This window comes from Myodes glareolus, chromosome 19 (assembly GCF_982192425.1).
Source record: "Myodes glareolus chromosome 19, mMyoGla1.1, whole genome shotgun sequence".
Lineage (NCBI taxonomy): Eukaryota > Metazoa > Chordata > Mammalia > Rodentia > Cricetidae > Myodes > Myodes glareolus.
The window spans coordinates 4,584,507-4,606,689 of NC_142044.1; the positions used below are offsets into that span (position 1 = coordinate 4,584,507).

The 22,183-nt window shown below is 42.6% G+C and overlaps 1 protein-coding gene across 5 annotated transcripts in view; it reads right to left on the reverse strand.

Annotated features, from left to right (window-relative positions):
- The window catches only part of Ubr5 (ubiquitin protein ligase E3 component n-recognin 5), a 102,314-nt gene that overhangs the window by 60,867 nt on the left and 19,264 nt on the right, over positions 1-22,183 (reverse strand). For 3 of the 5 annotated variants that reach the window (XM_087898732.1, XM_087898730.1, XM_087898731.1), the window contains exons 2-9: positions 10,821-10,865; positions 10,131-10,212; positions 9,742-9,818; positions 8,810-8,929; positions 4,306-4,495; positions 3,996-4,155; positions 3,361-3,510; positions 866-1,077 (exon numbers count right to left, since the gene is read on the reverse strand). In XM_087898732.1, coding sequence (XP_087754858.1) covers positions 866-1,077; positions 3,361-3,510; positions 3,996-4,155; positions 4,306-4,495; positions 8,810-8,929; positions 9,742-9,818; positions 10,131-10,212; positions 10,821-10,865 — 1,036 coding nt within the window. The remainder of the gene's footprint in view (positions 1-865; positions 1,078-3,360; positions 3,511-3,995; positions 4,156-4,305; positions 4,496-8,809; positions 8,930-9,741; positions 9,819-10,130; positions 10,213-10,820; positions 10,866-22,183) is intronic. The other 2 variants (XM_087898733.1, XM_087898734.1) reach the window with 1 other exon arrangement.

The window sequence follows — 22,183 nt, forward strand, 5'->3', positions numbered from 1 at the left end:
ATCTGCTGGTGACTAACCTTCAAGATGCCCCCACACCCTTTCCCTTGCGTAAGACAGGGTCTCATGTGGTCCAGCCTGGCCTTCAATTCCTGCTTCTCCTGCCTCACCTTCCCAAACACTAGGGTTAGAGGTGTGAACCAGAAACTCAGTTTGTTTACGCTTAGGACTTATTCCCACTCGCTATCTAGGGAATTAGGGGAAAGGAGGACATGGTTTTTTTATGAGTGAAGAACACGGATATTAAAAACATCTATAAAGGCCTTTGAAAATGGACTGATCATTGAAGTCACACCACAGCAGACTCCACTGTGGCAGAGGTGACTGCAGAGAGACAGTCGACGTCACAAGCCCTAGGTACACTCAAGGGCTTTTTTAGTCTTCTGTTTTTCTAGGCCCATTCTCATTTGGCCTACTTGGGCTACGATCAAAGGTATGTCAAAACATACTGTCAGGAAATGGAGAGCCCTCATCCTGTTTTGACATGCACACTCCATCGGTGACCAGAGACTGTCCTGTAGAAACTAGGGTCCATCTGGCATTTCAAATTCAGCAAAGTACATCTCTACCAAAGAATATAACACTTATTTTAATTATCCCCAGGAAAAATGTCCCAGAGGACAAGTGCTCATGTGTGGCTAGGACTATCTCCCCAACTTCTCTGATTCACTGCAGCAAGCAGCAGTACCACTGGACGAGCAGTCCATGGCATGGGCAAAGCTCCAGAAGATGCTTCTAAAACAAAAAGTAGATGAGCACTTTAAAAGCGCTGCCTCTTTCAAGAGCCCCGCAAACATCAGAACGAAACGGAAACTCTCTGTGGAGGGTGTTAGGAACCTACTTGAAAGTACAAGCTTTTCCCAAATACCTTATCAGGCCACCACTGTAAATCTTCCCCCAGGGACACTGGGCTTTGGACAGGTGTGTTCTTCTTATCCGGGTTTGGCTCCCCTTCCTTGCTGGTAGAGCCCCTTTCATTATCGAATGAGGCTCCGTCAAGCCACCTTCGCTCCCGCAACCGTAGAACAGATTCTCGTTCCCGCAAAAGCTCGGAGTCTCTCTCTAAGGGAAGAAGGAGAACTGGTATGCAATCGGGTCACACCAGTGGGATAAAAGTAAGCCACTCTCTAGTACACACCCTGCAGGACGCAGCTAACAGCACTTCATCTACTCAAAATGCATACGATCAATATCTAATTAAGCTGACATGCAACATTCAAACATTGACCCTTCAAGTGACTAGATAAAAATTATACACTAGTCTTTTCTGAAACTATGCAGAGGCAGTCTGGTGTTTTTGGAGCAGAATTATTCCAAGTTTGGTTTGGTGGCTTTTTTTTTAATGGATATAAATATTCTAGAATTATTTTATTACTTCATTATTCATATGAAATTCATATTATATCATTAGAAAAACTTAGTATAAGAGTCTTTGGCTTATAAAATAAAGTTTCAAAACACTAAATACATGTAGGCCAACTGGGCTGGCAATTATTATATCAACACGACACAGGCCGAGTTATCTAGGAAGAAAAACACATGGATTCAGAAAATGCCCCTACCAGACTAGTCCATGGGATTTTCCTGAAAAGTGGCTGGTGTGGAAAGGCTGGTGTGGAAAGGTGTGGGGCTGTGAGAAGGCAGGTTCTGGGTGCTCTAAGAAAGTAGACTGAGCACAAGCCATGGAAAACAAACCAGTCAAAACATCCTCCATGGCCTCTCCCTCCAGGCATGAGTGCTGGGCCTCAGAGACTGTGATGTGGTGGTAGTTCCCACTGAAATAACCTTTCTCTTCCCTGAAGGTCATGGTGTTTTATCTCAGCAACAGAAACCCTAGCTAAGGCTCAAACCAAGAGTATCAAATGTAACAAATGTTACAAATCCTCAAGGTTTGTTTTCTCAAATGAAGAAACAGAAAAGCCTAAATAGGCTGAACTGTAACTATATTACGATAAAGTAAAAAACTCAAGTCCTTGTTAAAGATAAATTTACAAGATGGATTTTATCATTATGGATAAATCATTTTAAATGTTTTGAGAAACAGACAGGAGTTTTTGTTTTGTTTTTTGTTCGGGTGTTTTTTTTAAGGGGAGAAACCTTTCTAGATAAATCTTTCTGTACTAGCTCTTAAAACTGACCTCAAATTAACTTAAAGCTACAGCTACATTTTTGGATGTTTGTAGGCTACGTTTGAAAATTGTCTAAAGAGCCAGGTGTGGTGACAAACACCTTTATTTCCATTTCCAGAACTTGGGAGAGGAAAGGAAAGTGGATCATTGATTTCAAAGACAGCCAGGGCTATACAAAGAAACCCTGTCCTGAAAAATTAATGATAATATAGTAAAAAGAAACCTTTTCAGGATTTTAATAATAAAGATTAGATACAATACATAGCTGAACCACATCAACTGCTGCATTTGAGGCTAGGCACGTCACACAAGGCAAACCACTTGCCCAGCATGTGACAGGCTTTGGATTCAACTTCCCAACACCACTAAAACAATGAAAACTGCCATACTGCCCAAGTCAACAGTGGTTAAGTACTAACTACTTCATGATTCAAACAAAATTATCTACACAGAATGAACTTAAGAAACAGATATTTAGGAGTTGCTAATGTCAGAAAATATGTGTTTCGGAATTCAACATACAGCCCTGTTAAAGCGGTAAAGTTTGCGCTGTGACATGTGTTCATGTGAGAGGTGACAGCCACAGCCGAACAGTCAGAAACCAGTATCTGCAGAGCAAGGCCGTCCTTAACAGAACACAGTATCTTTTCTACTTTACTAATTATCGTAATTCTGGCTTATTTTATCTATTACTTAAATCAAGCAGTTTTGAACTCTGGAAAGGAAAAAAAATTAACTGAGTAATAATGTAGCTCAAAATCTGCACTATATACCTTTCCAAGACTTTAACTTGTACAATCAGCACATTAATAAACCAGTGTGTTTAGTACCAGCCAGTCCTGCTCAGTTCTTCGTTTTCACTTGCACGTCTGCTCAGCATTTAAAATGAACACTACTGTGTTGTTTTTAATAACAAATTAAGGAGATTTTCTTTTTCTGAATGCTGCATGTCACTGTAAACTAGAATTCTGCTTTCAGTTAGATCAAAAATCTATCTTACTATGTAAAAATATACTTAGGCAAGTCACAGCCTTGGGTTTATTTTATATAATAAGATCCTCTCTAAAATTCTATCACAGCACTCCAAAATACAAAACCTAGTTTTAAAGCCAAGGCTCTCAAGCCAACTGAATGCAGTGACTTCACCCTACTCTAATATCTGAGCTCAGATACAGGTGAATTTACCACTATCTTTCCACATAGCCCACAAATCAAGAAATAAATGCAAAATTACCTCGAGATGAGCCTAGCCTAGAAAGTGATGAACGACGAAAAGAAGGGTAACCAAAATAGCTAATGTCCTCAGAAAACATGGCATCGGCATCAATAATGACACTTGGGTGGGCGGAGTGAATGTCAGCATCAAGAAGAGACATAAGATCTTCTACAAATAAGAACAAACAAATATAAGTTAAGACGCTATAGATAATGCATCTGTAGACCACTAAAGATCTCTAAAAATTAAAATACATTAAAATCAGAGACTGTTTTCACTGCAGGATCTAAAAAATAAAATTAACATTATGAACACATATCTTAAGAACTAGCAAACATGCATAATTGCTGCAGGCTCTATTTAGTAAATTAAAGATGCAATAGAAACTTAATATGCAAACTTAATAGAAACTTAGATGCAATAGAATACTTAATGATGCAATAGAAACAAAATACAGACAAAATATAAATGCAATTCAGTAAGTACCAATGTTCAGTAATGACATTAAAAAAAAAACAACATCCCATATGTCGGGCAGGAATAAACCCATGGAGGGCTATGAAGGAACTCTACAATACAAATGCACAGCAAGAGCTGTCCACCACCTTCCAAAGACAGACACAGTCACCACGTAGAGTGGGAGGCGGACCGACCTCCAGGAAGGTAGGATTCACTGGCCGTGTCGTCCCCATCGTCCCCATCCTCGTCGTCTCGGCTGAGTAAATTATTTACAGCGAGGTTCACATCGAGGTTTGTCCGCTGAAGTTCTCGAATAATGACACTTCTGGATTTGCCTTGTAAGACAACCTGGGCCTAAAATAAACAAGGGACAATGCTGTGCTTTCTATTAATATTAAAGTCAGCTTTCTAAATCAATAAAGAAAAAGCCCCACTTTTCAACTCTTCGGGGTTATGTCCTCACCTCCCCCTCGTGCCTCTGTAGGAAAGGTTCTGCCAGCATACCTGTGAAATCAGCTCCTCGGGGATGACGGACGCTGGGATAACTGGCTGGGGCTGGCTGCCCAGGAGTCCAGACCCCCGATCCCGTCCTGTGCGGATGACTCGCGTCTGTCTCCGGGAATCCCGAGCTCCAGCAGATGACCTCCCAGAGGAGCCTCCTCCACTCCCACCCACTCCAGAACTCCAGCGGCTCCTGCACATGGGATATTTGTAAACTTACAGTCTTCAAACAACTCACTCTAAGATATAAAGCTGAGTCACATTGTTGTATGTTAGCTACTTAGTTAAAATTTGGGAACAAACTATAAAATAACTGTCTGATTTTATAACACGTAAATATAAATTTACTTTTAAACAACAAATGCAACATCCTTTTCACCTTTGTTGAAGACATGCATACAGAGGCAGGCATGGTAGTGGTTTTTTGTAACTCAAGAGATTGAGAAGTCCAGCCTGGGATACATACTGTGACGTTACCCAAAACAAAAGGGGTAGGGGCATGTCTGGGGAGTAGTTAGGCCCATGAATAAACAGGAGAATCCCCAGATTTTCTTAGCCAGCCAGCCTAGCTATTAGGTGAGCCCCAGTTCAGTGCCCTGCTGCAGGAACTACAGGAGAATGACCATTAGTGTACACACACACACACACACACACACACACACACACGGGGATGCACACTCACCCACATCCATTCCACAAACACGTACAAAAAGTGGGAGAGTGGGAGAAACATACCAAGATTGGAAAAATGTATTAAGCAGAGTAACTTTTGCCCCAGTCACCTGTGAGGGTGTCTAATATCTGAACCTAATCCCTAATTTCATCTAAAAACATCCAGTTTGGTTAATAATCTATGTGATCAATTAACACACATGAAAGGAACTGCTATTCTACCAAGTGATTCTGCCACTTTCCCTTAAGCAGGCACTTCTAGGACCCTGATGTGATGGACTGAGCTCACACGTGCTCATCTCACACGCGCACAGACTAAAACCATCAAGAGGTATAAAAGTGAATGCCAAGCAGAAGAACAGGGGAGAAAGTTCGCCTACAAAGGGGGTCTGTGTTTGCCTCTGGCACCAGGAGCTTCAGCTCACTGTAACAGTGTCAGCTGACACGGGAAGCTCCGCTCCAGGAACCCACACACTGAGGTGAGTCACCTACGACTCTAACTGTGGCTACAGGGGATCTTGGGATTGCCCGCTCCATCTAACCTATCAGAATTCAAACTGAATATCTGCCCCATACCCTCATTTCTCCTAAATGTGCTTTAGACAAAGATTAATGCTACGCTAAGAGTATAGCACTGGGTAACAAGACAGTAAGTACTGAATGTGTAATTCCTTTTATCGATAATCAAGTTACAATTTTCTTAAATATTAAACTAAAACATAATGGAAAAGCATGACTCTGCTCTGTAAAATTACTTTTCAAACCAATGCTACAATTCTAACCCCGCCATACAGCACTCAGAGTACATAAAAGGGTTGAAGATCATAGTGTGCCCATAGCTTCACACCTATGAGCTAAGTGTAGTCCAGATAATTTGTAAACCATATTTTAAAGTACGTATTTTTTGTCTGTTTAAAGAAAGAGTCTGAGAAACTTCCCACTTAAAGGAAATGAAAAGAAAAATATCACAGAATCCTACATGGCACGCTGGAAGTAAAACCCCACCTTAGAGAAAGCCGAGCGCTAAAGAGATAACTCAACACTAGTGCTTCCTGCGCGAGCATGAAGAGCTGAGCTGGGAGCGCAGCCTACCCTAGAGCTGGGTGTGGAGCATGGACAACGGTCACCCCAGGGGAACGTGGGAAGAGGCAGGACAACCACTGGGACTCACTGGCTCCCAGCCTGGATGAACAATATGGGCTCCATGTTCTGGAAAGAGACCCTGCCTCAAAGGAGTAAGGCAGAGAGGAGACAGCTGACGGTCGCTTGTCTGGGCATATGCACAGGTACAAGCACCAGCATACACATGCTCACATACTACATGTGGTCGTCCACACCCTCAAACATCCGGTTTGTCAGAGTCCTGCTACGTACCACCTTTCCCACTTAGCCAGCTTCAACCTACAATTTCCAAGTATCTGCTTCACTTTTCAAAACAAAACCCGTAGTAAATGATTAGTTCAGACGAAATTCGCAAGGACTGTAGCACCCAAGCCAGTGAAAGGCAGCTTATAGCCCACCCATGTATTAAATGACAATAGCAAAGACTTTTGACAGCCACAGCTCCTTTTTTAGCCTTACTATTAAGTAAGTTAATAAGTTAATTATAACTCTCTTCTCCCAGATAAATGGACCCTTACTTCCAACCTGGTTCAAAGTGAATTAAGAAAGACAATAGGAGATTTTTGGAACATCGCATGGTATACACATTTAAGTAATTATTAATGGGAGAAAACAGCAAGGCAGTCTTCAGTCCAAACTGCTGAACACACACAAAAAAAAAAAAATCAAAGGAAAAAAAGTCTTAAGATGACCAGTGAAAATAAAAGACCACCTCTCAGATATCCTGTTGACAGGAAAAAGAAGCAGTGTGATTATCCCAAAGTCTTTCGAAGACAAATGGACACTGTTCACCTCAATGTGAACTAGCCTGATCGCTAGGGGAAGAGAGGACCAGGGTCCAGGAGGACACTCTCCGTCCTACTTCACTATATCCTACTCAACGTTTTTAGTTAATGATATCCCTTTGCAAACTCAAGATTTGTCTGTCCTCAATTCTCAAATGCCATACATTTCAAACTCTAAAGCATGTGTTAACTAATGGATGAATAGAGAGAACAAATCAAAGAAAAACACTTATGAAAATACTTGACTGCAAAGTTTGGTTTACAGAGTAACCTGTCACAATCTCACATTCCCCACTGAATACACCAGGTCTCTGCAAACCTGATGAAATCAGGCGTGCAACTGCCACTTTGCCACACCAACCAGCAGCTCAATATGGTGAGGTGTCAAGGGTCAAGCAGGGAATGGTAGAGAAGAGTGGTCAACTGAGGGTCAGCTCAAACATGAACAATTCTCTCTGCATTTAAAGTCTTAAAACTAGTCACAGTCCTCTTTGGAGGTTTCACTCAGAGTCAAATGTGCTAGTCTATCACTGTATCTGTGGCATGTTTCATCGGCACATTCATAAAATCCCACCACTCTACTTGTCATTCTGTCATAGATATTTTAACTACCTTAAACAGTAGAGCATTTAAATCAGGCGGACAATCTGAGCAACATAGTTAATAGGTTATCAATACACATCAGCAAGCGTGCGCGCAAGTGCACACACACACACCAAATATAGTAAATAATATAAATCACTGAGCAGAAAGACATAAAACAAAAATTTAAAGGAGGAAAAGAAACTAATCAGAGGGAGTTCTTCCTTATAGTTAAATTTCAATTAGTAAATATAAAAGAAAGATGGAATTTTAAACTGCTAGCCAATGCTATAGTAACAACTAACACATACGATCATCAAGGTATTAAAATCGATGTGCAGAAGCTTGAAGAGAAATCAGATAGTCACATACTTGAAAATGTTTTCTGGTTTTGATTTTTTTCCACAAAGTCCATGTGAAGAGGGAAGAGTGTTTGTACCGGGGGCATCATTTTCACCCAATAACCAGAAATAACCTCAGCCAGCCCAGCCCTGTAAGACCTATCAATATCCCATGCCACTGACATGGGAAGGGAAGGCCTGGGCTGTTCCGGCCCAACTGCCTGCTCTTGAGTCAATCGGAGTGAAAGGAGAAGCAGATCCAGACACTGTGCACTGTAATAAGCTCCTTAGCCGCATCTGGGGCTACCAAAACAGAAGGGCTAAGGAGCTGCCCTCACCAAGAGACTAAAGATGCATGGTGCCCAAATCCTACAGGGATTCCTACTGAATCCTCCTCCAGAGAAAGGGTCCTAGAAGCACAGCTGAGGAAATGGGGATGAGCTGTGGACTAAACAATCTTAAGTCCTTGCTTCAAAACTATGCCACGTTTATGTAAGAGCTGATGTGGGGAAGCTGAGTGGCAGGGTCTCGCTTGCTCGGCAGCCCAGACCAACCTCCAACCCCAGACCCTTCTTGCCTTGGCCTCTCAAGCTCCGGGGCTGTGGGGGTTTTAAAACCAAATTATTTCAGGAGTAAAAATTAATCAAAAACATAAGATTAGGAACAAATGCCACTAGAAAAGAGAAAACAAAACAAGATAAGCAAACTGTTTCTGTGAGGGTCACACATAACTAGTTAGGCTTTGGGGGTCAAGCAGAGGGGCTCCGGTTACTGTAGTAACCAACAAGGAGCCACCAGTGGGAAGCAGAGCTCAGCTATGCCAATAGACTTGTCATGCAGAATCTCTACTCAACAAAGAAATGTTTGTTATTTGACATGTACTACAGATAACAGTTAATTTCCTAAATAAATGTATTCTCCCAGATTTAATAAATGAAATCATTTTGCTCTTGTATTATTTTCAGAATTCTTCAGCACACATTATGTGGATAGGACACAACTTACCCCAGAGTGTTGCCTGCCAGCCTGCCCAGAGTCTCAGAACCTGAGAGAAACCATGGGGAGTCACTTGTCCTGCCAGGTCTAGAAGTCCTCCCTGCCCCCGAGCTGCTATTCAGTTTTGACCTAGGAAAAATCAAGAGATGAACCTTCATAAAACAGCCCAAGCTGCTGGGAAGATACCTCCAGGCTTCCCCGCAGGAACCTCCTGTCCAGAGTGCCCGCCTGCCTGACAGGTACTCCTCAACTCCTGACAGGTAGGTATGCTGGCCAATCCTACTAAAATGTGTGCCAGACAGCAGCTGCCCAACACTCACATTCCTTTCTCATGGAAACAGTTGTCAATTTTCAAATGGAAATGAATAATAAATAGTAAATTTTCTTTACATTTTAAAATCAACCATGTTTTTCTTAGAAACGATCAAATAGGAGCCCGTATCTTGGGAAGCGTCCTTTATTACACTATAATTTTTACAGACCAAAATTTGAAGGGGAAAAAGAACTTGACTTCAAAGTGAGTTCCTTCATTTGTACCTATCAGAGACAAACATGACATATAAAGTCATTTCAGTCAGCCAGGCACACCAGCACGCACGCATGCACGCACCTGTACTACCTGATACTTGGGGAGCCACGGCAACAGGCCATCTTTAGCGCGAGTTCAAGACCAGCTTCGAATGTGGTTCAAGACCTGGGCCATTTCCCACCCCAGCAGATCATTTTTTTCTGTCGTGCCTTTTTTTTTTTTCTTTTTTAAATCGTTTGAGGATAACCAAGATCAGAAATGGGTTTTCTGAAATATTGTATTAAATACAAAATACAAGACAGGGATGTAGCTCTGTAGTAAAACACTTATTTACGATCTACTATGCTCTAGATTTGATCCTCAACACCATAAACACACACGCATTTGCACGCATGCAAAAAAAAAATCTTACCCATCATTGTTATCAGGTTTACCCAATTCCAGTCTGTCTGGTTGTACTGAAAAACCAATTCTACAAATTCTGCCATCCTAAAAGCAAAGAAAACATAAAATTCTAAAAGAGAAGACATTATAAGTTTCAACTTACTCAGTAATCAGAGTCTGCCTTCTATGACTGTCAGCTCAGAGGAAAGGAAGCCCCTCCCTCCAGAGGAAGCCCACAACTGGGCTGAGGCCACAACAGCACAAAAGCCAGGGAACAGTACGGTCTGAGGGGCTGCAGGGTGGGCACTGCCCAGTCCTCCTCCGAGTACCCACTGTTTCCTTGGCTAAGGGAAGAATTAAGGCACAGGTGACCTCACTGCTTCGCTTTTATTCCTCACCTTATGGGGAATAATTTACCTCAAGAAGAAAGGCAGCGTGATTCGGTCCCACAACACACTGCTCAATAGTAGCCTGCTCCAGGACATTCAAAGGCGGGTGGCTAGGAAGAAGACAAACAGCATGTAAGTGAAACTGTTCTTAATTGAAAACAAAAAGAACTAATTCCGGAACATCCACCATAGTCACTGTGGTTGGGTAGTAAGCCAAACTGTTTACAAATCAGCATTAATGGAAACTGTAACTTAATGAAAAGATGTGGTAGCACGTGCCTTTAATCCTATGATCTCTGTGCTGTGAGTTCAAGGCCAGCCTGATCTACATATCAAATTCAAAGACAGACAGCCAGGGCTACATGGCAAAGAAAGATTCTTAATCTAATCTAATTATTTCTTTAAAATTTATTTTATGTGCATTGGTGTGAGGGAGTCAGATTCCCTGGAACTGAAGTTAGACAGTTGTGAGCTCCCATGCTGGGAATTGAACCTGTGTACTCTAGAAGAGCAGCCAGTGCTCCTAATCACTGAGCCATCTTTCCAGTCCTCTAATCTAAATCTTAATCTAATAAAAACCATATTAACCACATTAGACTACGGTATAAAAAAAATGGACCCTTTTCCTAATAAAAGGCTACAGCTCCAGGGTAGGGCAGTTGCTTAGCACATCCAACCATAAACAATTGCTAAACTTAAAACATTTTAAAATTCTTACCTGTTCAAATTGTACTTGTTCAGCTTCTCTGAAACTTCCCGCAACCTTGAAACACAAACACCAAGTGTTAATAAGGTCTGGTACTGGTCCTGCATAAACAAGATGGCTCTGACAAACCTGCATCAGTCCCGGGACACACAGAGTAATCACAAGCGGACACTGCAATCCTTCCCCTTTCCTAACCATCCACAGCTTCACTATGACCATGCCAACCCCATCCCTAACCATCCACAACTCCAATGTTACCATGTCAACCCCGTCCCTAACCATCCACAGCTCCAGTATTACCATGCCAACCCCGTCCCAAACCACCCACAGCTCCAGTATGACCATGCCAACTCCGTCCCTAACCATCCACAGCTCCAGTATGACCATGCCAACCCCGTCCCAAACCATCACAGCTCCAGTATGACCATGCCAACCCCGTCCCTAACCATTCACAGCTCCACTATAACCATGTCAACCCCGTCCCTAACCATCCATAGCTCCAGTATGACCATGCCAACCCCGTTTCCAGACAGTGACAGGAGGCTTCTATGGTTTTCATAACTGACCTTTATAAACCTGCAGTCTAAAACCCAGCGTAGTGGAGCACACCTTTCGGTGGAGCAGGCAGATCTGTGGGTTTGAGGCCAGCCTGGCCCACACCATGAGTGCGAGGCATTTTGCTCAGGGACCAACTTTGCTGCTGATGTCAGCTCCCAGGAACCCCATACCTTCCTCTGACCTCATGACATGTGTACTCTCTACAGGCATACAAACGCAGGCAAGTATTTAGACAATAAAGTAGGTAATTATTTTAAAGGTTTTTAAATTAAAATAAAAGCCTACAGAGGTCGTTGCACCTGTGGGTAATGTTCTAATTACTGCAGTGAGTGACTAAGTTAGATTGAGGAGTCTGTCAACCTACCCTGCAAGTGCAGAGTGGCCAACTACTGGGACACACCGTTGTCACGCATGCACAATAACTGAGAAGCAACCAAGGCATAACTGGTGGTTAAATTTTTCAGCTGGTGCTTTCATTTAAAACAAAAAACAAACAAAAAACTAAATACTTACTGGTAAATTCATTCTCACTACCAAAATTGTGGGTGCAATTTATGCCATCACCCCTAAAAAAAAAATCCATCTCATTTTCCCAGGCCAGAGGTGCATCTACTTTCTTTCTTTAACAATATGTCCCCTTGGTTCCAGGAGGGCAAGCTTTTCCCCCCCAATTCCAGTTTACTCAATTAGAGGGCACATTTCTGTTTCAAACAAGATGAAATGCAAGAATGGAATTCAGAGCTCTGAGGAGGTTAACTAGATGGCAGAGCTGAGCTCCAGAGTGGCAGCAGCCTTCAGGAGACCTGCAGCGGAGTAGGACACGACTGTACCAGACCCACATTCACACAGACTTTTACCACACCACAGACAAAACTTCCCCCACACCACAGCAACGACACACAGAGACACATTTGTTCACTAGCATACAAAACTAACTCTTTTCATTACCATGTCTTTTTCATTAGTTCAAAATATACAAACCAGGAGAGTGGGTTAAAACTTGTTTCAAAATTGAACAATAATGAAAATTGAAAATTAAATGTCAGTGACTTTAAACAGTATTTCAGGTAGATCCTTATGGGACTAATAAACTAAGCTTTGAGGATGTCAAATGCCATAAAATAATTTAATAACACATAAACTCAAGAGCAAATTACAGACTAACAAAAACATAAAAAAAATGGTTCCCGGTATCAGTTAAAATTTTTAATCTTAAAATTCACATTTAAAGACCAGTGAAGCTGGGGCATGGTGATGCACACCTGCAACCCCAGCACACTGAAGACAGACAAGATCTTTGTAAACTCACTGGATCGGATTACAGTGAGTGCCAGGACAGTCAGAGACTGTGAGACCTTATCTCAAAATACAAACAAAATGGCCAGTGAAACAGTTCAGAGGGGAGGGAGGGTACTTGCTACAATCCCCGGGACCAACACAAAACTGAACAACACCAACTCCAAAGTTGTCCTGATTTTCACATACATGCCATAGCATGTAACTTGACAAAAAAGGGCAGCTCTCCACAGTCCCGTAATAGTAGCACATGCTGGCAAGTCCAGCCCCCAGAAGGCAGAGACAGAAGGCTCAAAACCAGCTTGAGACCAAACTAACCTGCATAGTGAGTTCTGGTGCAGCCAGAGGTGCAAAAGCAAGATAGTCTCACAACAACTGAAACACGTGGTGTTTTTTTAACCCGTAATTAAAGCTAGGTGACGTATGGCTGTAGTCTAACACTCTCAGGAAGCCAGCCTGAGCTACAAATTGAGTGTCAGGACAGCCTGAGAGCATAAAAAGGTTCCAATTCAAAGGAAAAAAGGGGGTGGGAACCCATAATTAATGTCCTAGGTTCACCTGATAAGCACACTAATTTGTGCACACAGAAGTCTGAGGGCTTCCCCCAGCTCATCCACGCAGGTTCTCATCTATGTGAGGAAGGACCATTAGTCAGTCCTGGGCTTTTCAGGCTTGGAATAAAAAAGCAAATGTATCAGTATATTAAACATATGTAATGTCAATGTCATTTACTGGGGGCCATGAAACGACTCAGCAAGTAAAGGAACTTGCTCCTCAGCTTGATGACCCAAATTGGACACCCAAAGCTCACACGATGGAAGACCTCCAGTTCCTCCAAGCTAATCCTCTGGCCTCCACAGGAATGCCATGACGTGAGCGCACACACAATATTTTTTAACAAATGAAATAGTATCTAATATATCAAAATCATACCTATCTGAAAAATTTCATATATGAATAAATTTTACATAATCACCTAGAATCATTCACCAATTATCAATTTAAATCATTAACTCAATCCTAAAACATACATAAAATGGGTTGCTCCGTACAATCTCAGGACAATCCAACGTAAACTGGCCCTCTACCAAAAGTTTTCACCTGGATCCAGCACACACTGACAAGGAAACCTTCAGCACAGAGTGGGCTCTGCTTAGGAGCATCTGCCTCTCTTTGCGGCAGAGCGTAGATCATAGGACCGCACACCCACCCAGCAGACCCACTAAAACTGCTAGTGAGTGCCTTTACCTAACCACGGCAGTGCACCAGCTTTCAATGCATAAGGTTGCAAGCTAAACTTCTCACAGCAACAAAAAGCAACATTTCTTTCTTAAAAAGCCAAATTTCACTCACAACTAAATATCTTAAACCTCAACTTAGTAGCAGACTCAACAGTAAGCCTGTGAGGTGGCGATGACACACAAGTGGGGGGGCTGGCAAAGCCTCCGACAACCCTCACTGCTCTTGTTCCAGCACCAAGGGTGCATCGCCATGGTCAACTCAATAACCTGTTTGATCTTTTACATTTATAATTAATTTTTAAAGAACCAGAGACAAGAATTTTTAAGTAGCAAACTGATAGACTTCTTAACCGTACCTGCTAGGCGTCCACACAAATACTGCTACTCTTAAAACCCCCACAGAATCCATCTCAATTTCCCCAGCCTAACAATTTCAAAGACTATTTAACTTCTTCTCGCAGACCCTAGAGGTTGGCACCGCACAGTGCGGGTCTCCAGCTCAATTCTGCCTACCTACTGTCACATATCCGATCTTGAAGCTTTGGCTCTCAGGGACAGAAGACAACTCTTCCCTCCCCCACCCTCCCCAAGCGCTGCTTCCCATCTGCAATTGTGTGGTAAGAGTACTTGCTGGTGTTTCATATTTACAAGCAACAGCTGTGATGGGAAAGACTGGCTGTTCTTGGTGGGCCTAAGTTTCTCCTACAGGCCTCCCCAGGTGTGAGCAGCTCTGCATTCCTGCCTGAAGCGTCTGCACAGACATGCTAAGAAGAGCACTCTTTCCTGCCCTTCCATCTCTGCATGAAGTTCTGTCAGTGAAGAGGATGACTAAGTTACCTTACAGTCCATCTCAGACAGAAAGATTCTTGGCCTTAATACCAATAAAATTAATCTCCAGGCTTCCATCTTACAGAACCAGCAACTGTGCATTCGCATGTACAGCTTATGTTTTGGATTATTTCATTATCTGCTAATGCTAACTGGGGGGAGGGAGGCTAGCATTGTTTGAGACAGATTCTTTTTTTGTTTGCTTGCTTTTTTAAATTTTATTTATTTACTTATTTTGGGTTTTTTTTCGAGACAGGGTTTCTCTGTAGCTTTGGAGCCTGTCCTGGAATTTACTCTGCAGACCAGGCTGGCCTTGAACTCACAGAGATTCAGCTGTCTCTGCCTCCCAAATTCCAGGATTAAAGGGCGCACCACCATTGCTCAGCTGAGACAGATTCTTGTGTAGCCCATGCTAACAACCTTGAGTTTCTGACCCTCCTGCACGCACCACCACACATGGTCTACATGATGCTGGGAACTGAATCTACAGTCTAAACAGCAGAGCTCCATCCCCAGTCTCTCCATAAGATTTTTTAAAGTCAATCAGTTAACAGAGACCAATACTTAAGACTTTACCTCCTAATTAATAACCAGTTTAACAAAGAGCAGATGTGGGATTTCCCTCTGTGTGCTGTGAATACCATTCATTAATAAAGAAACTGCTTTGGGCCTGTAGCGGGGCAGAACAGAGGTGGTGAGGAAAACTATACTGAATGCTGGGAGAAAGAGGGCGGAGTCAGTGACATGCCATGGAGCCACCCAGAGAGAAAAAGACACAAGGTGTCACAACCAAGGCCTTGCAGTAGGCCACGGGCCTTGTAGTAAAATACAAAATAATAGAAATGGGTTAATTTCATATGTAAGAGTTTGCTAGGAATATGCTAGAGTCATTGGCCAAGCAGTGCTTTAAATAATAGAGTTTCTGTGTGATTATCTAGGGTCAAGTGAACTCCTACAACAAAGGGCGTTTCAAGTGACCCTATTCTAACCTCTGGCTAGTCATCAACAATTTTATTAAGGAAGAACGAGTTTAATTCATACAAAATGAAGACAAACCAGAAAAGGTTATCTGTGCCTGCAGCCCTGAGCCAGGGACTCTTGCAGACACTGTCTCACCTTCCTGCCTCACAGAGCAGGGAGCGATGCCACAACAAATACAGACATTACAAACTAGGGAGAAGGCAGGGCGGCGGAGCGGTGCACACCTTTAATCCCAGCACTCAGGAGGCAGAGACAGGCAGATCTTTGAGTATGAGGCCAGCCTGGTAGAAAGTTCAGGACAGCCAGGGTTTCACAGAGAAATAAACAATATTGCCTCAAAATAAATAAACAGATAAATAAATAAAACATATATATCAAAAAAAAACTTTTGTTGTTTTTCAAGACAAGGTTTCTCTGTGTAGGCCTGGCTGTCCTGGACCTTGCTCTATAGACCAGGCTGGCCTCGTACTTACAGAGATCTGCCTTCCTTCACCTGCTGAGTGCTAGGATTAAAAATATGTGCCACCGCCGCCACCTGGCAAGCTGGTTGAAAACCAAATCCTGTGGAACCATTCCTGGTACTTCTCCAAAGGCTCTAAGCTCTAAAAGTCAGAACCTAAATAAAACTCAAGAAGTGATGAAACTGACTTTTACTGATTTTGATCAGGTGTTGTGTGTTTCTAGCTACATGGCAGAGACGAGCGCTAAGACCACCTCAAACACAGCATGGGCTTTTCATTATGCATCATGCACCTTCCTAAACAGTCCTCGACTTTCCCAAGTCTGTACACAACACTACAACGCACCATACTACCAACGCAACATACAACGCACACTGTGCCACCTCTTCTCTGTTCTGCCAACTGTTTGCACTTCAACCTTGATTTTAAAAAAGAGGTATTATTTTGGGGATTTTAGGTCTAACCTATTAGCTAGATATTGTAGCTAGGCGTGGGGGCCTACACTTTAGAGTTCTAAGGCCAGTCAACAGAGGGCATTCTGAGAGAACCACTTCCTAGTGCCCGAGTCTGAACAGGCACACCACAGCAACAACCCCAGCAAGTGCACCAGCATCTGCGATTGGTACAAACTACAGCTACAGTCAGTCACCAAAGAACCTGTTCCTCCACTCACCCGCCACACCCAACGTCAAGGTGAGCTACACTGACTGACACAGTTTTGCTGCCTCATCAAGGACATTCTACAGTGAAATGCTGGTCCCCTCCAAAGGCAGGAAAGTGAGTGAGCGCAGACACAGCTTTGATTCCTCGCTAAGAACCATTACTTTACGCACAACTGCTTTCGAATCACGTGAAGACGATAAAGTCTCAGCATTATAGTGAAATCTCCAGGCTCTACAGCCCACAATGTATGTCTGTCTCTACTTTAACACACGCAGTTAAAAGTGTGTTAAAGTGTGCCAGAACAAAGTGTTTGCCGCACAAACATGAAGAGCTGGTTCAGACTCCCAGCACCCACATAAAAACAATGTGGAGGCGTGATGTTGATCTCTACCCTCCATACAGTACACCACACACGGACAAACATACCCACGCATGCATGATCACAGTTTATTAAATCAAGCAAATAAATAATGAAAAATAAATACACAAATGCAAAAAATAATAATAATTGCCCATCCTTCTCATGAACAATCACAGAAATCAAGCGGAACCTCCTGGCTATAAACTTTCAAAATGCTTTTCAAAGGCCAGGCATGGGGACACACACCCCTTTAATCCCAGCACCAGGAGACAGAGGCAGGCAGATCTTAGAGCTAAAGTCAGCCAGGTCTAATTACCAAGTTCCAAGGCAGACAGTATCAAAAAGAAAAGCGGGTAGGCGTGTCGAGCAACTGAGCTCATATATTATCGCAGTGAGTGGAGTATCCTTCGCTGTTTTCAGTCTGGAGACAGCCCGACACAGAAAGACCACCCCTGCCCCCAGAAAGGCCCAGTCACAGGCCTGTCCACATTTTCTCTCTTTAATTTGATCTGACATCATTCTAACCCTTTTAACTCCTTGCCTACCCAGAGAACCATGCTCAGTAGCAAATATCTGACATGACTCTTCAATGACCCCGAGTCACATAAATGATGGCTTTTAGAGAAACTTCCATGCCACCCATTGAATCACTGCTCCCAAGTAGGACTTAAACTTGCTCTAACACTTAGGAAGATGGCAAGTGCCAGTCTATCAAAGACTCACTTTACAGAGCAAATGATATAAGACACTCATCCTAGATGCATTCAAGATGAGAAAGAAGCTTCTAGTACTGTAAATATACTATATGATGCATGTTTTTAAAATGTCAGTCTTTGTCCTCTAAAATGGTTTCCAACTGAAACTTCAAAGATTTCTACAAAATGAAAATGAAAATATTTGGGTTATAAAAACCTACAAACTGGGCAGTGGTGGGACACGCCTTTAATCCCAGCACTTGGGAGGCAGAGGCAGGCAGATCTCTGTGCGTTCAAGTCCAGCTTGGTCTACAAGAGCTAGTTCCAGGACAGGCTTCATAGCTAGAGAAACCCGGTGGGGGGGGGGGGGGCACGGACGACTTCTACAACCTACAATAGAGAAAACAGTTCTTTCCGGAATCTAATTTCTATGGTTAGATATTCCTATTTAATGGTTCAGATTTAATGTCAGAGATAATATAAAACAAGACACAAATCCCACACAACACCCAACCTAAAGTTGTATTATTTTTAAAATATTAAATATTTATAAAGAAGATCATTTTTTAAAGGCGATGCCTCAGACATCAAGGATGTCTTTGAATTCCTGTTGCCGCTCCCCCCTCCCCCACATGCTGGGGTTAGGGTATGTACCACAAATGCAGTTCTAGTTGCATTCTTTAAACTGAAATAATATTGCAGCAGACAGATCTTAGGCAGATCTTTTTCAGTCAAAAATCAACCTGTCTTTATGAAGACAGTAAGGTATTTCCATAAATTTCCCTTCTCTAACATAAGCGGTTCTCGTTGGGCATCTTTCTACTCAGCCAGGCAACTGGTGGTGCACGCCTGTAATCCTCTGCCTCAGGAGACAGGCAGGCAGAGCTCTCAGGAGTTGGAAGGCCAGCCTCGTCTACAAAGTTCTACTAGGACAGCCTGGGCTGCAGAGAGAAACCATGTCGGAAGGGAAGGAAAGGAAAGAAAGGAAGGGAGGGAGAGAGAGAAAGAAAAGAAAAGAAAAGAAAAGAGAAGAGAAGAGAAGAGAAGAGAAGAGAAGAAAAGAAAAGAAAAGAAAAGAAAAGAAAAGAAAAGAAAAGAAAAGAAAAGAAAAGAACAAGCTTACTCACACCACCAGGAACCTTCTCAACAACAACCCCTACTGCAGAAAGCCCTCCTTCCTGTAGTTCATCCCAGCATACAGAGCACATCAAGAAAACAACTGCAGCTTAACTGAACCAGAAACAGATCCCCCCCCCCAACACTAACACACAGGAAAGGGAGAATTCTAAGACTTGATGTCGTTTATGTAAATTTTCTTAGATATCATCTGAACAGCGCCAGGGTAGAATACAGCTACAAGAATAAACATTAGAATCAATCAACCCCCCCATCTTCCTGTCATCAAATCATTATTATCTTGGAATAAGAATCTCTCCTCACAAGGCTAAGCAAATGTGAAAATAAAATATAGACAGATGATTGACAAAAAAAACTGTTTAAAAAGAAATATCAATGTATTTCATAGATGTCGATCTCATTAACGGGAGGGCAGAGGACAGCAGTGGGGCCACACTGTATTCACTTCACTTCCTGAAGTAGAAGTGAATCACAAAACTCAAAGCTACACCACAGAAGTCGAGCACTCTCAACAAAGGAGAAAACATGGCAACACCTGCCCACCCCGACACAGAAGAAAACCAAGTACTCCATTAAAGGGTACTTAGACAAACGTAAGCCTTGACTGCAATTCTTTTCAGCTTAAAGACTGGGGTCTCCCAAAATTCCATCTTGAGCACAAAGAGACATTTTTAAAGGCCACCAAGCCTGAGAATACGAAGATGTTCCTTCCAGGAGGAAAATGTAGGGTTACTGGGCTAAAGAGGCTCCAAACCTCTTTGAAGACAGCACCGTGGCCAAGACCAACATGTATGCATGAGCAGACATTACCAGCAAGGACAGCAAAAAAGCTGAAAGGGGTCACTTTATAAAAAAGAATTAATCACAGTAGGTATTTGGGGGGAAAAGAATAAATCCTATCTTCAAGACTATGCTAGTTTTGTGTTTATCACCAGTACCTCCAAAAAAGTCACTAAAATAGTAACATGAATTGTAAAGCTGTAAAAGAAAGCAAAAGAGATAGAAAATTCAAGACATTTGAAACAGGACAGTAGGTGCTGTAACCCTGCTTCTGAAGAAAAATAATAATTCAGACTCACCAAGTTCCCAACAGTCATCATGGCCTTATCTACAAAGCAGTAGGAAAATTAAAGACAGTATTTGCATTCAAAATGTATACCTTGTTACCAGATGCACTGGAAAGGCTGAAGGAGAAAGATCAAGTTCAAGGCCAGCCTGAGTTACATAGAGATAGATTTTTGAGTCTATCTCAAAAATCCTATGCAACTTCAAATACCTCTATTTTCAATGTTACTGGAGGGCAAATGACTCAGTGGTTTAAAAACACTTGGTCTTCCAGTGGACCCAAGTTCAGTTCTCAGCATCTACTCTGGCTAGCTCAACATTGTTTCACCTCACCCTCTTCTGGCCTCCCCAGGCACCCACACACGGGGCATACATTCAGAAACACACATAAACAGAAACATTAATAAAAACAAAATCTTTCTTAAAATGCTACTAAACATTAGGAATTCTCACAGAATTGTCTTAAAAGCCCAAATTGTGGCATATATGAAATTCTCACAGGGTATTTTTTTATGTAAATTGTTTTGGACTTATTAAAGTAGCCTCTAAATTAAAAAAAATCTAAATTGGAGCTGTAGAGATAGAGATGGCTGAGCAGTTAAGAGCACTGGCTGCTCTTCCAGAGGACCGGGGCTCAGTTCCCAGCACCCACATGGTGCTCACACCTCTAACTTCAGTCCCAGGGGATCCCAGCACACTTCTGGCCTCACACAGGCACCAGGCACACAAGTGGTACACAGATAAACATAGAGGTAAAACATTCATATGGAAAATTAAAACTTTTAGATCTAAATTATATAGCTCAATAGACATAGAAGGCCCACAATTCCAGGAGCAGTGGGTCCATGAAGCCATGAGAAGTCCTAAATGCTTTCAGAGAAAGGAGGGCTTCCAGGCAGACATAACACAAATAAAGCACCCCAAATGGGAAAGGTGGGAATTCACTTATGGCTGTGAGTTAGGGAGAGGACAGGGGCAAAGGTCAACACACACAGACATGCACTCACTTCTCCAAAGAGTGCCCTCAGCCTGCTGACTTTGCAGTCCACTTCTCTTACTCGTACACTCGTTCTTAGCTTGGCAAGACTATAAAGTAGACAACAGACAGATGCCAACCACAATATCCCCATCTTAAAAGTATGGCCTTTAAGCTAAATCACAGTTTTGATCTGAAACACTCAGAGGAATGGCTTAGTCCTTCCTCACATACCAAAAGCTAATAGTTATCTACATGTGTCTTCATGAATACACTTTCAAATAATTTTTTAAATTTTTATTTTATGTATATGGGTATTCTGCCTGTATGTCTGTGTACGTCTGGTGCCACAGAGGCCAGAAGAAGGCATCAGATCCCATGGGCCTGGAATTATGGATGCTTGTGAGCTGCCAAGTGGGTGCTGGGAATTGAACTTGGGTCCTCTGGAAAAGCCACTCCAGGTGGCAGTGAGTCTGGTCTGCAGGAGAGGGTGACCAGCATGCATTTTCTCCCCGCCTGGGGCTGGATGCAGGGACCTAGTACAGTGACAGCTCTCATGATCAGATTATTAAAACAGGACCACTGTTCACTTCTGATGCCAGTGTGCTTTGCTCGGTTATGGCTTTCTCCATCCTAAAATGCAGGGCATGTGTGTGTAGACTGGGGACTACTGGGTTATTACAGTGCTGCTACCCTGCTTTGTGCTTAGAAACTGGAAGCAGTTAGTCTTCAGCTGCCTCTGGTGTGCCACGTGTTTCCAATGTCTTCAAATCCTTTTTCTTAAGACAAGGTCTCAGGGTATTTCTGGATTATGTAGAATTTGCGGTGTAGACTAGGCTGGCATAGAACTCAGACTCCCCAGAGCTAGGATTAAAGGTGTGCGTCCATGCCCCTCTCAGTGCTTGTTTTTTAATGGGATATAATGCTAAGCATTGGGATTAATCTTTGCTCTCTTCATCCAAAATAGTATAGTGGTTGTGCCCAGCACCCCTCTCGCCCCAGCCAGTCCCCACTTAGCATTTCCCTTTCTCTTATCAGCAGTAATGAATAGAAATAGCAACAGAAGCTAATCCGTCCCAAATCTCCACTGGTTCAAATGTCTAAGGAAACTCT